The sequence below is a fragment of the Rattus norvegicus genome, chromosome 3, assembly GCF_021556685.1.
Source record: "Rattus norvegicus strain SHRSP/BbbUtx chromosome 3, alternate assembly SHRSP_T2T, whole genome shotgun sequence".
Lineage (NCBI taxonomy): Eukaryota > Metazoa > Chordata > Mammalia > Rodentia > Muridae > Rattus > Rattus norvegicus.
In genome coordinates this window covers 55,008,922-55,024,223 of record NC_141536.1, presented here as the reverse complement: position 1 = coordinate 55,024,223, position 15,302 = coordinate 55,008,922, and the positions used below count along the sequence as shown (strand labels likewise).

Below are 15,302 nucleotides of genomic sequence, written 5' to 3'. Positions count from 1 at the left end.
TTAGAGTTTGCATTATGGAAAGATTCCAGAGGTCTGCTTCACAACAGTGTGAACAAACCGAGCACCGTGGGACCATGCACTTAAGAGTGACTAAGATGCTCCATTTTATGTGGTTTTACCATAACTTTAAAAAATATCACACAGAAAAAAGTGTTTAGAAGTAGTCAGTGTCCTTCACAGTGAGTGACTCCTAGTCACTTTGCCTAACAGCTGTACTTTCCGTAGACCATTTTCTACCTTGTTTTTCTTAAAATGGCCCTTTCTTTAGAACATCTCCTGTGCTCTCTCCTTTTCTTGTGTGTGTATGTGTAGTAGGTATGTTCACCTGTACACATGTATGCATGTAAATACATATGCATGTGGAGACCAGAGGTCCACCTGGAGTGTTATTCCTTAGTTACTAGTCATATTCTGTGGGGAGGGGGCCAGGCAGGGTTTTTCACTGGCCTAGGCCCCATCAAGGAGGCTGGGTTGACTGCCAGGGAGCCCCAGAGACCCATCTGCCTGCCTCCTCATTGCTGGGACTGTCAATCTGCACTACCATGCGGGATTTTGTTGTTGGTTTTGCATTGTTCATTTTTTTTTCTTTTCTTTTTTTCGGAGCTGGGGACCAAACCCAGGGCCTTGTGCTTGCTAGGCAAGCGCTCTACCACTGAGCTAAATCCCCAACCCTGCATTGTTCATTTTTAATGTAGATTCTGCAGTTTAACTCTGGTCCCTGTGCTTGAGAAGCAAGAACACTTCACTGCTGAGCCATCTCCCCAGATCCATGTCCACTGAGCTGCATGCCTTTTAACATGAGGACAGGGGAAGAAACTCCTTATAGGGCAAGCACTTTACCAACTGAACTGATTCACTGTGCTGCACTGGCTGGCCTAAACTCAAAATGTAAACCTGTGCATCCTCATGATTGCAGTGACCCTCCCGCCTCTGCCTTCTGGGCGCTAGGATGGTTGGATTATCTCTTTACCAAAATATTTATTAGAGCAAGCATGGGATACACATCATAGTCCGGGCACTCAGGAGCCCTAGCTAGGTGGATTGCTATGAGTTTGAAGAAAGCCTAAGTTGGTAATGAACTCGGCGCCTGCCTGGGCTGTCTGTGGTAAGATCCCGTCCCATAAGTCCAAGATTAGTTGGTTGAAGTACCAACTATACACGGAGATGCATATAAGTCACAAAAGAGTGCTCACGCAGTTTGCTGGATTTTCACGTCCATGTAAGCAGCACCAACATAGAGGATCAGAAAGTTACCAATAACACAGCAGCTTTCTTGTACTACTAGTTAGCCCTCCAACGCTCACACCTCTCAAAGAGCAGCTCCTACCTCCGCCTTTCATGCCACAGCTTTGTTTGGGTGCTACTCATTCTGATGGTTCCTGTGGCAGCGCCCATGTTTCAGAGCAGACTGGAGTCAGCAGACCATGTGCCTATGCACCACATCCAGCTTATTGTATCTGGGCTTTTGTTTTTGTTTTTTTGTTTTTTGGGTTTTTTTTGAGGGGTGTATGTTGGCGTGTGTGTGTGTGTGTGTGTGTGTGTGTGTGTGTGTGTGTATGCGTGTGTGTGTTCACAGGGTGAATATCGGTCTGAAATTGACGTGTGGGTCTTCCTCAATAGCTCTTCGGTTTATCTACTGAAGTAAGGCTCTTGCTGACTATGGAACCTGCAGACTATGGCTAGTATAGCTAGCAAGTTAGCTCCTGGGATCTCCATTCTCTGCTTCTCTGGTGCTGGGATTACAGCCAGCTGCCAGGCCTTTTATGTGGGTTCCGAGGAGCCGAACTCTTACACAGCCAGCACTTTATCCTGAGCCATCTCCCTAGCCTGCAGCATGTTTTATAAATAGTTCTATTAGGACACAGACGTGCTCACTTGTTGACATACTCTGTGGTTTCTTTTGAGCTATTTTGCTCAAAGGAGACTGTAAATGTCACATAAATACTAAATACCTGGGACATGGTGGCGCAATCCTTTAATCCCAGCACTGGAGGCAGAGGCAGGTGGATCTCTAAATTCAAGGCCAGCCTGGTCTGCAGAGTGAGTTCCAGGACAGCCAGGGCTACACAGAGAAACTCTGTCATGAAAAACAAAAACAAACAAAACAAAACAAACAAACAAGCACATCAAAAGACTAAATACCTATCAGGCAGTATATAGGAAGATTCTTTCAAAGTTAGAATTCTAGTCCTAGATTGACTAGCTACCCGAAACTCCCCAGGGAAAACTGTTTGCACTCCTCCCCGTAAGGCACATGGTGAAAATCAGGAGACGCACAGTTGAAGTGATGTTAGTCTGCAGATGCTAAAATTTGAAGCAAAGGTATCTGGGAAGTTTAAGAGGCTCAGACAGCCCTCAGCCGTTAGCTGACAAAGAAGCCAGTGTAACCTATCCTGCTCCCTGGAGTCACTGGCAGCCTATTGATTCCTCTGGCATTGTTTGTTATTCCTTGGGGGTGGTCCTCCCCCCCCCCCAGCATCACTGACGGGAAAGAGGAGCCCCTGACCCTGGTGGAATTACTTTTTATGAGCTCTACCTGGGCAGACCAGGGCTGCCTTCAGTCAGCCAGCATCACATTCCCTCACAGGAACTCTGTCACGCTTTGTGAGGAAGTATAACTTCACTTCTTCGCCAGCAGCTGCGCAGACATATTTTCCACGTTACTCAACCATGCTACTGGCCACCGGAATACCGCAGAGCCTCCAGCCTGAGCTCAGTTCAGCATTATCAGTTGTTTTAATTTACTTCCAGGAAATGAAAACTCATCACACTATTATCTGCACATTATCCTGATAATATGAAAAGGCAGGGATTTTTTTTTTTAACTTCCTTCTGAGTATTTGTGTCCAGAACGTAAATAGAGCAGGGCTGATAATGTTGAAGTTCTCTGTGCATGGCCGCCCACTTTGTCCTGTTTGTTCTAACAGTGAACTTGAGCGCAGCTAATGAGAAGGTCAATTTAGAGCCTCAGAAACCGCAGTAAAGGAAAACGGTGGTTCCCACAGAACCATAGTGAGACGAAAATAGAAACGCAGTGACTGGCCTATCTCTAGAAGAGGAAAGGCAGGGGCAAGAAGGCCACAGGTACCACTTTGAGGCGTTTGCTTTGCCTTTACTATGACACTCTTTTCTAAGTATTTTTCTGGCTACTGTGAAGATAAAGAACTAAAGATTCCATTTCAGAATGACTCAAAGAAATAGGTTTGTTCTGGGTCACCTCTGCATCCCGCCAGTGCCCAGGGCGCCATGGTGTCAGGGGACCACTGCAGGAAAAGACCTGAGTTATACGGAGGGTATCTTATATTTAAAGCATGGTAGTGCAGAGAGCGCTGAGACTCTGAGGGGGTGGCAAGGAAGGAAACTGTGGCCTGAGGAACATCAGTGAGTGACAGGATGTCTCAGGGACAGCCACCCTGCAGAGTCTCTGCTAGGATCACAGACCCCACTCAAGTCTTGGTAAGGCTTCTCATTTGCTGTGTTATCCCTCTGAAGAGTCAGTATGGGTCAAGGTAAATCACTCCTCTGCTCTGCTCTGCTCTGCTCCTAAACTTAGTGAGATCTCTATAGAAGCTTTGGCCTCGACACCGTCTTCCCTTATCTAAGAGTCCCTAGTGTTTGAAAGAGCCAATACGCTGCTGTCACCAAGAACACAGTCTGCAGAGCACTGTGGGGCAGGCACTGTCACTGAGCCTATCTCCTCTGTTAACGCCCCAGGAGGAAACACTGGCTATTCCTCCAGGCTAACCAACCCTGTAAGCAGTTCTTCAGGTCCCTGTATGTCACTCTCCCTTCTCTGTCTTTCACCTGTTGTCAGAGCCGTTGGTGAAAACAGAAGTTAGAAAACACACTCACAATCTGGAAATAAGATCTACGTGACAGATAATCGTCCTTTGCTGGCGAAATGACTCGGGCTTGTTTGTATAATGAGAACGTATAGCACCCAGGCTCCAGTTAGCAATATTTCTCCCAATAAGGTTGCCCAGATTAATGATTTTTAATTCCATGTTTTCTTTTCCTAATTACTTTTCAATTTTATTATAGCTCATATTTCTTTTAAAACCGGGTTAACCCAGAGAAATAAAAAAAAAAAAAAAGACATAATCAGTGTTTCTTGAGTTAACATGATTATATTTTATAATTTCCTTAAAAAGATCTCCAGTGTGCTATATGTCAGCTGATTGTACAGCAAATGCAGTGGGCTTTTTAAACACCAGCAGCTGCTGTATCTGCTTTAAAATATCTTCGTAAATAAAGTCCTACCTAGGGCGAGTTATCTCCATTAGGCAGATAAAGAAGGCTCACTTGTGTTGTGAATACCTTACCACTGAAGAGAATGTTCTTTATGAAGGGGAAAGAAAAACAGAAGAGTTAAACACCCTGCGCTGATAAATATAGCATGCCTGCCTGTAACATGACTTTGGCTGCTAAAAGTTTCATGCAGTGCCCTTAGAATTACACTTTTAATTTTATAATTTTCAGAGTTCTCTTTTATTAGACAGTGAACTTCCTTCAGTGACATGTGGAAATTTCCAACTTTGAAAGTTCAGGTATTTGCGTAATTGATGTGCAAAAATAACTTTAAATTACTTTTTGTTACATAGCAACTTAGAATAAATTTTCATAATTCATATTAATCACATCATATATGCCAGATACCTAAATGGTCTGACTTGGTTTTTTTTCAGTTATGATGCTCAGGGTGATTCCGACGACTTGTGAGCATGTCAGCATAGTTAGTGTACTGCTTCTGTTCTGCTCAGCGGTCTAGAAAGTCATAAGAGAAGAACTGAGCTCTTTACTCACTGGGCTAGGCCGAAACCGACCACTGTATCCCTCTCATTGTCACTAGCATAGACCAGTTTACTCTGGACAGCTAGCAACTAGGACAACAAAGGAAAAAGATGTTCCTCCAAGGAAAATTCATCACCCAGACACCTGTTAAAAGCAAGGCAACACAGCTTTCCCCACCCTGCGTAGACTCTCTGTGGTTCCTGGCCTGAACCTGTGACAGTTAACAGCAGAGTGAGCCCGAAGTCTGTCATGGTCAGAGAGTGGCACCTATTGTCCCCTGTCACTACAGACAGGCTTTCAGTCTCAAAAATTTGCTTGCACATGGAGGTGTTTACTGTCAGGTCCATAGTTTTGATGAAGTCAGTTGTGCTTTCATAAGGTCACAGAGACATTTGCACCCCCTCAGGAACTACAGAGCTGCCAGCATTGATGGAAGACACTGTTGGCTGCGTACAGTTGAAAATGCCAACACGTTCCAGCCACAGGTGCTGGCCCTGCCTAGTGTCTACCCCACAAACCAACCTGTACTCACAGAACATTTTATGGTTCTGTTGCCAACCATGAATTCATCCTGTAGTCTTACAGGGCTTGCATTTTATCTCATGGAAAGAACTTGTTTAATTGATTCTGTACTTCCTCTCTCTCTATGAAGGCTAGTTCCAGTCAGCATTATTTTTACAATACTTTTATGCTGATTAAAACTTGTATGGAGGTTTTGGTTTCAACTTGGTGCTTTGTAATTGAGAGGAAAATAAGAATCAGAAGAACAGATTATCTTCAGGAATATTTTGGAGGGAGCACATGTTAACTTTGTATTAAGATGATGCTATGTGATGGCCAGAAACCAAGGGCTTGGGAGTCTGACAGACTTAATCTAGGTCCTGATGCTGCCTCTTCTGGCTATATGACCTTGGGGGTTGGGGAAGAATCTTATAAGGCCTCTGACATTGAATTTCTTATCTATAAATTGAAATATCTTCTATCTGAAAGATATTGTTAACCCCAAATTGTTGGCTTCTCCTCTCCCTCTCTTATCCTTTTTCTCTTATTTTCTCTCTTTCTTCATTTGGTGTGGCAAAGCCAGAGGGTAAGAATGAGGGTTCATGGGAAGAGCTCAGGTTTATTCTATGTCCAAAACACAGACAAGCAGGAGTTTTGTGCTCACAGATCTCATGCCGTGGTGGGCAGGGAAAACGGGTTTGGGATAAGTGAAAGGAAAGGGAAGAGGAGCAAGGAGGAGGGAGGAGGATAAGAATGGGGCAACTATGACCAAAATGCTATCTATGTCCGTGTTTTATGCTGTTAGTTAATGGGCAGGAGTATCAGTGTTTCTCTGGCACTGACAGTTCTCAGGCACGTGCACTTCTTTTACAGTATGGCGCTTCTTACCCAGGCAGCCTGCCCGGTGTGTCACTCAGTATGTAAATTGGATCACTAAGAACAGACTTCCAGAAATCTCTGTCAGCTATCTTAGTGCCAATTGGTTTTGGCTAGCTCACCTGATGAGGAACATCTGTTCGTAAAACATCCTGTTCCCAAAGATAAACAAGATTAGGACATTAGGAATTCAGCTGGGCCAATAGGCAGCCCCGTTAGGGGTAAGTGGGAGAAAAATCTAAGAAAAGCATTTGATGTAGAACCTAAAACTGTATGTCACTGTTGGGGTGTTTGTTTATCTATTTGACTGATTTTTGTTTTGTTCGGAACAACATCTTAGTATGTAGCTCTGGCTAGCTTGGAACTCACTGTTTAGACCAAGCAGGCCTGGAACTCAAAGTTGTGTGCCTGCCTCTGCCCCTGCCTTTGTCTCTTGAGTCCAGGGATTAAAGGGGTACACCGATGTCTTAATCAGAGTTTCTATTCCTGCACAAAACATCACGACCAAGAAACAAGTTGGGAAGGAAAGGGTTTATTCAGCTTACACTTCCACATTGCTGTTCATCACCAAAGGAAGTCAGGACTGGAACTCAAGCAGGTCAGGAAGCAGGAGCTGATGCAGAGGCCATGGAGGGATGTTAATTACTGGTTTGCTTCCCCTGGCTTGCTCAGCTTGCTCTCTGATAGAACCAAGGACTACCAGCCCAGGGACAGCACCACCCACAATGAGTTCTTCCCGCTTAATCACTAGTTGAGAAAATGCCTTACAGCTGGGTCTCATGGAGGCATTTCCTCAAGGGAGGCTCCTTTCTTTGTGCTAACTCCAGCTTATGTCAAGTTGACACACAGACCCAGCCAATACAACTACTATACCTAGTTAGGGTTGAATTTAGGTGACCAATGTGTTTCATATTTGAATGTAGCTTATTATAGTAACATCATTACAAGTTAATAACTGGTAATGCTTGTTTTCCATAAATTCATATATACACAGACATATATATGGGGGCTCACACAGGCTCTACAGGTATGCTGATTCTCATTAAAGGAAGTTGGTAAGGTGAATGGATAATACATACAAGATTCTGTGAGGGTGTGAGTGTGTGAATATGTTACATGCATGCAAGTGTACAAGTGCATATGCCTATATATGGTATATAGACAAAGTTGGATGTCTTCCTGTAGCACACTCAGATTTATTGTCAATAAACCAGAACCTTGTTGTTTCTTGGCTGGCTGGCTGGTTGGTTGGTGGGTTGGTTGGTTGGTGGGTTGGTGGGTGGGTTGGTTGGTTGGTCAGTGGGTTGGTGGGTTGGTGGGTTGATGGGTTGGTGGGTTGGTTAGTTGGTTAGTTGGTTGGTGAGTTGGTTGGTGGGTTGGTTGGTGGGTTGGTGGGTGGGTTGGTTGGTTGGTCAGTGGGTTGGTGGGTTGGTTGGTGGGTTGGTGGGTTGGTTGGTCGATGGGTTAGTGGGTTGGTTAGTTGGTTGGTGGGTTGGTTGGTCAGTGGGTTGGTGGGTTGGTTAGTGGGTTGGTGGGTTGGTTGGTCGGTGGATTGGTTAGTGGGTTGGTGGGCTGGTGGGTTGGTGGGTTGGTTAGTGGGTTGGTGGGTGGGTTGGTGGGTTGGTTAGTGGGTTGGTGGGCTTGTGGGTTGGTGGGTTGGTTAGTGGGCTGGTGGGCTTGTGGGTTGGTGGGTTGTGGTTTTGTGGGTATGCTGCTTTGCCAGCCAGTGAACTCTTGGGATCTACCTGTCCACCCCCAATGCTGAGGTTGCAGAATTGCACAGCAATGCAGGGTTTTTCCTGTGGGGCTTGAACTCAGGTTCTCATGTTTGCAGAGCAAGTGCTGTTACCCACTGAGCCATCTCCCCAGCCCCTAATTATTGTACTTTATCTTTGCCAACAGTGTTGCAAAAGAATGACCTAATAATTATCCTATTACACTGTTCCAAACTTGTAACCACTATGAATGAGTATAAAAAATGTCAGAGTTGCCACCAATGTCTTAGCTAACATATGAGCATCTATTTTTCCTTGTCATCGTGAATGTTTCAGGTGCTGGTCCACACAGTTTGCTTCTCATTTCTAGGCTGGGTCTTTGAGTTATCACCACTTCTTTCCTATAATAAATAGACGTGCTTGCACATATTTTTGTCACATTACTCTCCTGGATTTCCTACTCCGCCTTGGTTAATTCTTAGGGAATACACCTTTAGATTAGCCAAGGCGTATTAGATGCCAGCTAATGGTGATTCACTTCACACGTACCTTTTTACTAGAAAACCAAGTATTAGAGGTGTGACTAAATGTGTCTTGTTAGCGTTAAATGTAGGTCTTTGGGCTGCTTTTTCTTAGGAACAAAATCCTTATGAGTGAATTATAAAAAGACTTTTTTAAGACAAAGGAAGACAAGAACTGTTAGGAAATCCTTTGGGAAATCTGGAAGTTGTCCACTTCCTCCTGAGTCTCATTTCCAGACTGTTGTTCTGTTGTCTTGCACAGTGCACAGGTGAGCGTCAGTTGTTAAAAGCGAACACAGAATATTTTCAAGACAAACATGCACTTTTTGATTAACCATAAGTAGACTTCCTTTTGGTAGTACAAATGAGAAGATGGTTTAGACTTAATATCATATAATTCCTTATAGTATAGAGACCCATGGTCACGTCTCACAGTTAAATGCAGATGGAATATATACTTTACTTTGGCTGCAGCAGTGGACTCAGGAAGCCTGTGTGCGGGTGGGTGAAGGTCTGTGAGACAAGGCTATAACAATGAAAATGAAGGGAAACTGTCAGGACAGTTATAAAGGGAAGGAAACTAACTGCAGGCAGCTCCACGTTCAAAGAGGCTTCCTATGAAGGAAGGGAGTCCCTTATTTTTTTTTTTTTTTTGGTTCTTTTTTTCTGAGCTGGGGACCGAACCCAGGGCCTTGCGCTTCCTAGGCAAGCGCTCTACCACTGAGCTAAATCCCCAACCTGAGTCCCTTATTTTTATGCATGGTTTAGCATGATTTGAGAATTGATGGTAAATTCACATGGATCGAAACTAAACAAAAATTCTCCTTCAAACCACAGGTTTTAAAATCTGCTTGTTTGCTTTTGTTGTTCTATATTTATTCATTTGCTTGAGGCAGTGTCCCAATTTGTACCCAGGCTGACCTTGAACTCATGACAGTTGTGTGCCTCAGGCTACCCAGTGCTGGGATTACAGGCTTAAGCCACCATGCCTGGTGCGGTTTTATATCTGCACACACATGCTCCTGCGTGTTTGTGTACACATGCATTTTTTCTCTTCCTCCTTCTTTCTAGTGAATGGTGTAGTATACACACTGCCCTATGCCTTACTTTCCTCCAACACTGACCCTGAAATCGTTACAAACCCATTAGGAAGCCTTCACAGACTTTGAATGCACTTTTAAAATATCATGAGCCTGTCTATTAGGGTAAGGGGGACTCTTAATCCATGGATTAAGCCCAAGGATTAACCTTGTTACACATAAATAGAGTCAAGAAATGGTTGTTGAATGAAAGACAGAGTGAGCAAATTATTTTATTTAATTAACTGGCTCATTCACTCATTTGGTTTTTGTTTGAACTTGTGAACCTCCTTCTATCTCACAGTACTAATCGTAAAGATACATGTTACCACAGTTTACCTGAGGCAAGAGTTCTGTGACATAGTCCAGACTGGTTTCACGTTCTCTGTGTGTTTCAGGCTATTTCTAACTCATGATCCTCCTGCCTCAGGCTCTCAAGTGTTAGATTACAGGCCTGTGTTGCTTGGCCTGAATCATTTTGTTAATGCAAGATAGAGATGAGGAGAAGCAGGAGCCTAAGGACTGCTGAGACCATTGACCAAACTGTGGCGCCTTAATCCTTAGAATGACATCACTCACTAAGGCCTGATGTTCCAGAAAGCATCAATAATTCTCTTGGAGACTCCCATTAGGAGAGTGGTAGAGAGAGATCCCTCTGGATTTGGGGTTGCAGTGGGGGATGAAGTTATGGTGTGGCCTCTGTAAGCAACTTCAGCTCCTTTCTTCAAATGTAAAACTAGGAACTCAGTCAGAGTAAACAGTCTCATTGAGCCCCCTTGCTCTAAAGTCATGAAATTTATAATTCCCACATTCTTTTCTGATCGCCAGTAAGCATTTCTCATATTTAAAGTGCATGTGTAGAGACTGGGGTGGGGTACTTTCTCTAAGAAAATAAAAAAAAAAACGGATTAAAAATGTTTGTTGGTCCAAGTATATTAACACATGCATGCCTTTAGTCTCAGCACTTGAGAGGCAGAAAAAAGCAGATCTCTATAGTTTGAGACTAGCCTGGTCTACGAGCAAGTTCCAGGCCAGCCAAAGCTGCATGGTGAGATCCTATCTTTATATATATATATATATATATATATATATATATATATATATATATATATATATATTCAAAACTAGGCTGCAGAAAGTAATTCTCAGTTATTCTATTCCTCACAAAATGGCCAACTATTGACAGAAAAGCAGATTTTTAAGAGTGGGTCTAAATATCTTGCATATTAATCTTTTGAGGAAGATAAGATGAACTTTTGTATTTTTAGCCTTATATCAGGTAAGTAAAATTGTTATAATATTAAAGTTATTAAGTTGAAATGCAATTCTTGATAAATATATATATATGTCTTAGTCAGTGTTCTACCGCTGTGAAGAGACACCATGACCACAGCAACTCTCAATAAAGGAAAGCATTTAGTTGGGGCAGGCTTACAATCTCAGAGGCTCAGTCCATTATGATCATGGTGGGAAGCATGGCAGTGTGCAGGCAGGCATGGTGCTGGAGTAGGAGCTGAGAGTTCTACATCAGCAGGCAGCAGGAAGGAAGAGTGACGACGCTGAGCCTGGCTTGAGCCTCTGAAGCCTCAAAGCTCACTCTCAGTGACATACTTTCCCCATTAAGGCCACACCTACTCCAGCAAGACCACAAATCCGAATTCTTTCAAATAATGCCACTCCTTATGCGCATAGGGGGGCCATTTTCATTCAAACTGCAATATGTGATATATTTACAGTAATTTTACTGATACTTTTTATTTTACTTTGAGACAGTGTTTCTCTGTGTAGCCCTGGTTGTCCTGAAACTCACTCTGTAAATAAGGTTGGTCTTGAACTCAGAGAAACTGTCCGCCTCTGCCTCTCAAGTACTGGGATTAAATGTGTGCACCACAACACTTGGCTTAAATATTTAATTACTGAAGATATTTAGTTATCAAAATACCAGTCAATAGTAAATAGGACTCATAATAAAATGGATTTTTTTTTCCTCTTTGTTTTAGTTAAGTTTGAAAATGCTGCTAACAAATACTGGGACACTTTTTACCAAACCCATAAGAATAAGTTTTTCAAGAATCGTAATTGGCTGTTGAGGGAATTTCCTGAAATTCTTCCCGTTGATCAGAACACTAAAGAGAAACTGGGAGAATCATCCTGGGACCCAGCCAGAAGCAGCATCTCAAGAACGCAAGGAACAGAAACCCACCGACAAGAGACTTTTGTCTCATCAGAACCTGGGAGCAGAGAAAGGTCTGCTTCTAACCCTGACTTGGAAGAATACAGCAGAGGACCCAGGAAGGCAGAGCAGTTTCCTGGTAGCAAGGCTACTTTTCGAATACTAGAGGTACCGTGCCTGGGGGACAAGACAGGAAGTAACAGTAGAAAGTGTGCAGCCCACACTATTTTATGAATGGTCCAGACTGTCCAGGTGGAAAGATCCGATCTAATTAAATGCTCCGTGTGCTTACGTGCATAAACAATACTTCAGGGACTCCTGTCTTTAATCAGTCAAGTTTAAGTTTGTGGCTTTAATTTCATCTGTGTTACTCTCCCTCCCCCCTTAATTTGTTGTAATTTCTGACTTAGAGGCAGTGTTTAAGCCCTGATAAACTTTTAGTCCAAATTTTTGCCTTGTGTTCTTGCCCCGCTTGGGGTGAAATAAAAATAAGCAAGGTGTTTAGTTTGCTGTAATCTAGTGTAGACGGCGGTTTTCCACCCCATCTTTCTGACCCTAAAGATAATAGTTGTTGATTACAGAGAATTTGCTAATGAGAACGTAAGAGAAATGCAGTTACCCACAATCCCAGGAAGGACCTATCTCACCCCCTTTCTGCTTTGGTTTAGGCAATGCCTGAACCTTGAGGCTTTGTGTTGTTCGTTTCACGTCATCTCACAGCAGTTTTCCACCTTTACCTGTCCTCTGTAAACATCCTTGTGGCTGCACAGTCTTCTGTGAATGGGATGTTATAATTTCACTTACCTGCTGTCATGGTACTGCATTTAATTGTTTTCTCAGCAGGTGTCTTTGGTATAGACTTTACCTGCATTTCCTTGTCCCGTCTTGGGTTAAGTTGACTAGTTTATAATAATTGGAGACTTTTTAGAGCTTCTAAAGCAGAGTCTGTTTTAAACTTTACAATACCACAAGTGTGGTAGCACGTGCACACAGGAGGCAGAAACAAGAGTATCAGACGTGTTCGAGACCAGCGTATCCTCTCTCTCTCTCTCTCTCTCTCTCTCTCTCTCTCTCTCTCTCTCATTCTCTCTCTCTCATTCTCTCACACACACAAACACACACACACTCTCTCTCTCTCTCTCTCTCTCTCTCTCTCTCTCTCTCACACACACACACACACACACACACACACACACTGGGGTTTGAACCAAGGGCCTTTCACATATAGGCAAGGGTTCTACAATCCAGCCCATTTTGAGACAGGGTCTCTCTGAGTTACCCAGGCTTCACACTCACTGTGTAGCTCAGTCTTCTTGCCTCAGCCTCCTGAGCTTCCGAAATTACAGGCCTGGAGGTCCAGGCCCCTCTTACCCTGATTCAGTTTACACGGTTCCCACCACTCAGTATGCCTCGCAGCTCTTCAAACACCGAGAAGCCACACGTTCTTCATTTGTGTTCTGTCTGTTCCTTCCCTTCGCTGTCTATTTTATGAGTCCTGCTCTTTATCATAGCTGCTGCAGGCGCTTCATTGCTGCCGTGGTGTCCAAATGCATTGTTCACTTGTTGATTGCGTTGGGGGGGCGGGGCTTTGGTGGATTCACACTGTGAATATTTCCGCAGTCTAACTTTGATTGTCACTCCTGTGCTTTGTTTCATCCAGTTTCACAAGTTCTGCCACACCCAGAAATCCAGTAATCGTTTATTTCTTAAATAGAAAACCCAGTATTGGGAGTGAAATGCAATGCGTTCACATTTGTTTATTCTCAATTTTAGGTTGGCTGTGGTGCTGGAAATAGCGTGTTTCCAATCCTGAACACCTTGCAGTGAGTTTTAAGTGTTTTCCCCTACAAGATCTTACATATTTATGGGAAGTTGGAAAATTCTGGAAATACCTTGTCATGCATATGCCAAGAGAGTTCTGATTTTCCCATATAAACCATGACTAAAGCAAGTTTGAAAAGACGTTCTGAGTGACTAACCTCACATGAATCGGAGAGCATTCCACAGCCATGGGTTTGAGGTAGATTTAAACTTCTGTTTCTGTAGAAGGCAGAAGGAGAAAAGAGCGAGAGATTTCCATCCTCCCACCAATCTGTGCTTTGCTTAGCGTCAGACATGGTGTGCTCCTCCTGGAAGCCAGATGGCATCTACACAGAGAGAGGAGTTTGAAGAACACAGCTCACTCCTCATCTGTGGTATCAATGTGCTGGAGCAACACCAGGCATGTTCCCTTTGTATGTCAGGCCATTGTACCCATAATCAGAGTCATCTGGAGCGGTAGCGCTGACCACAAGCCTCAGGGACGTAGAAATAGATGAGGACAACACAGATGTCCTTCTTACCCTCTCTTCACCACCCACCAGTTCACCTTGCTGGTTTTGTGTTTCTGTGATGAGGTGGTCCCTTAGAGAACTCTATACCATTTACCTCCTCTGATCTCTCCTCTGCCTGCCTGCCTGCCTCCCTCCCTCCCTCCCTCCCTCCCTCCCTCCCTCCCTCCCTTCCTTCCTTCCTTCTTTCCAGTTTACACACAAGAGTGATTTCCCCCACTAAAGTCAACATAAGCATATTTCAGAAAACTGCTGTCAGGAGGAGATGAGGGATTCCCCCTTCATGCAGCCTAACCACTGCACAGTTCCCATTCTGCATGCATAGCTTTCAACTTAATATGATCTATTAAACTTTCAACTGCAAAAATGGAAAAGCAAAGGGTGGCATGGCAAATGTCTATGTGCACCGTTGATTCACCAGTCATTATTAGCACAATGCCAGACATCCTGCCACTTTCAGATTCAGGACACTCTGATCCCTCCTACACCTAAGGAACAGACAGTGCTTCCCTAATGCTACCTACTGGGCACTGCTGTGGCCAGCCACGGGAGGGAGGTGCTGTCACAGGTGAATGGTCTTACTCTTTGTATTTATGATCTTGTCTCCCTTTTCCAGCTTCTAAGATGAAGTTTTCTATTCTCCTGTATCATATGACCAGACCCTTTACCCCAGTGATACTAGAGCTTCACACACACACACACACACACACACACACACACACACACACACACATATTAGTTGAGTGATGTGTTATTCTATAAGACTGATCTCTCTTTTTTTTTTTTTTTTTTTTTTTTTTTTTTTCGGAGCTGGGGACCGAACCCAGGGCCTTGTGCTTCCTAGGTAAGCGCTCTAACCGCTGAGCTAAATCCCCAGCCCCAAGACTGATCTCAAGGTATTACTGAGCATGTTGTTTTTAAATTTCTGGATTCCCTATTTTATGTATTCCAGATAACCTAACAGTATGATATAGCAAGAGCTTAATATATATTGATTATTAATCTCCAATTCCATACTAGTTAGTTGTACTCTGACCTCTCCTCCTCCTCTTTTCCCTTTTTCTCCTACTCACCCTTTTCATCACACAAGGTCTTGCTCCACACATCAGGCCGGCCTCAAACAAGAGTCTTCTGTCCTCATCTCCTGGACTGTGATTAAGGTGTGCCTAGTAACATGGGGAAATTAATTCATCTTTAAAAGCCAAACAGTAATCCGCCTTCCAAAGGGAGAATTGAGCTTCCCCGCCCACAGGGTTAATATGTTACATTTTCAGAATGTTTTACCATAATTAGACCATTGGAATTGAGAGGTCAGA

At 43.6% G+C, this 15,302-nt stretch overlaps 1 protein-coding gene across 3 annotated transcripts in view; it reads left to right on the top strand.

The window, feature by feature from the left end:
* The window catches only part of Mettl8 (methyltransferase 8, tRNA N3-cytidine), a 93,851-nt gene that overhangs the window by 63,718 nt on the left and 14,831 nt on the right, over positions 1–15,302 (top strand). For 2 of the 3 annotated variants that reach the window (XM_087653968.1, NM_001399513.1), the window contains 2 exon segments: positions 11,484–11,824; positions 13,430–13,479. In XM_087653968.1, coding sequence (XP_087510094.1) covers positions 11,484–11,824; positions 13,430–13,479 — 391 coding nt within the window. 3 annotated transcript variants of the gene reach the window in all.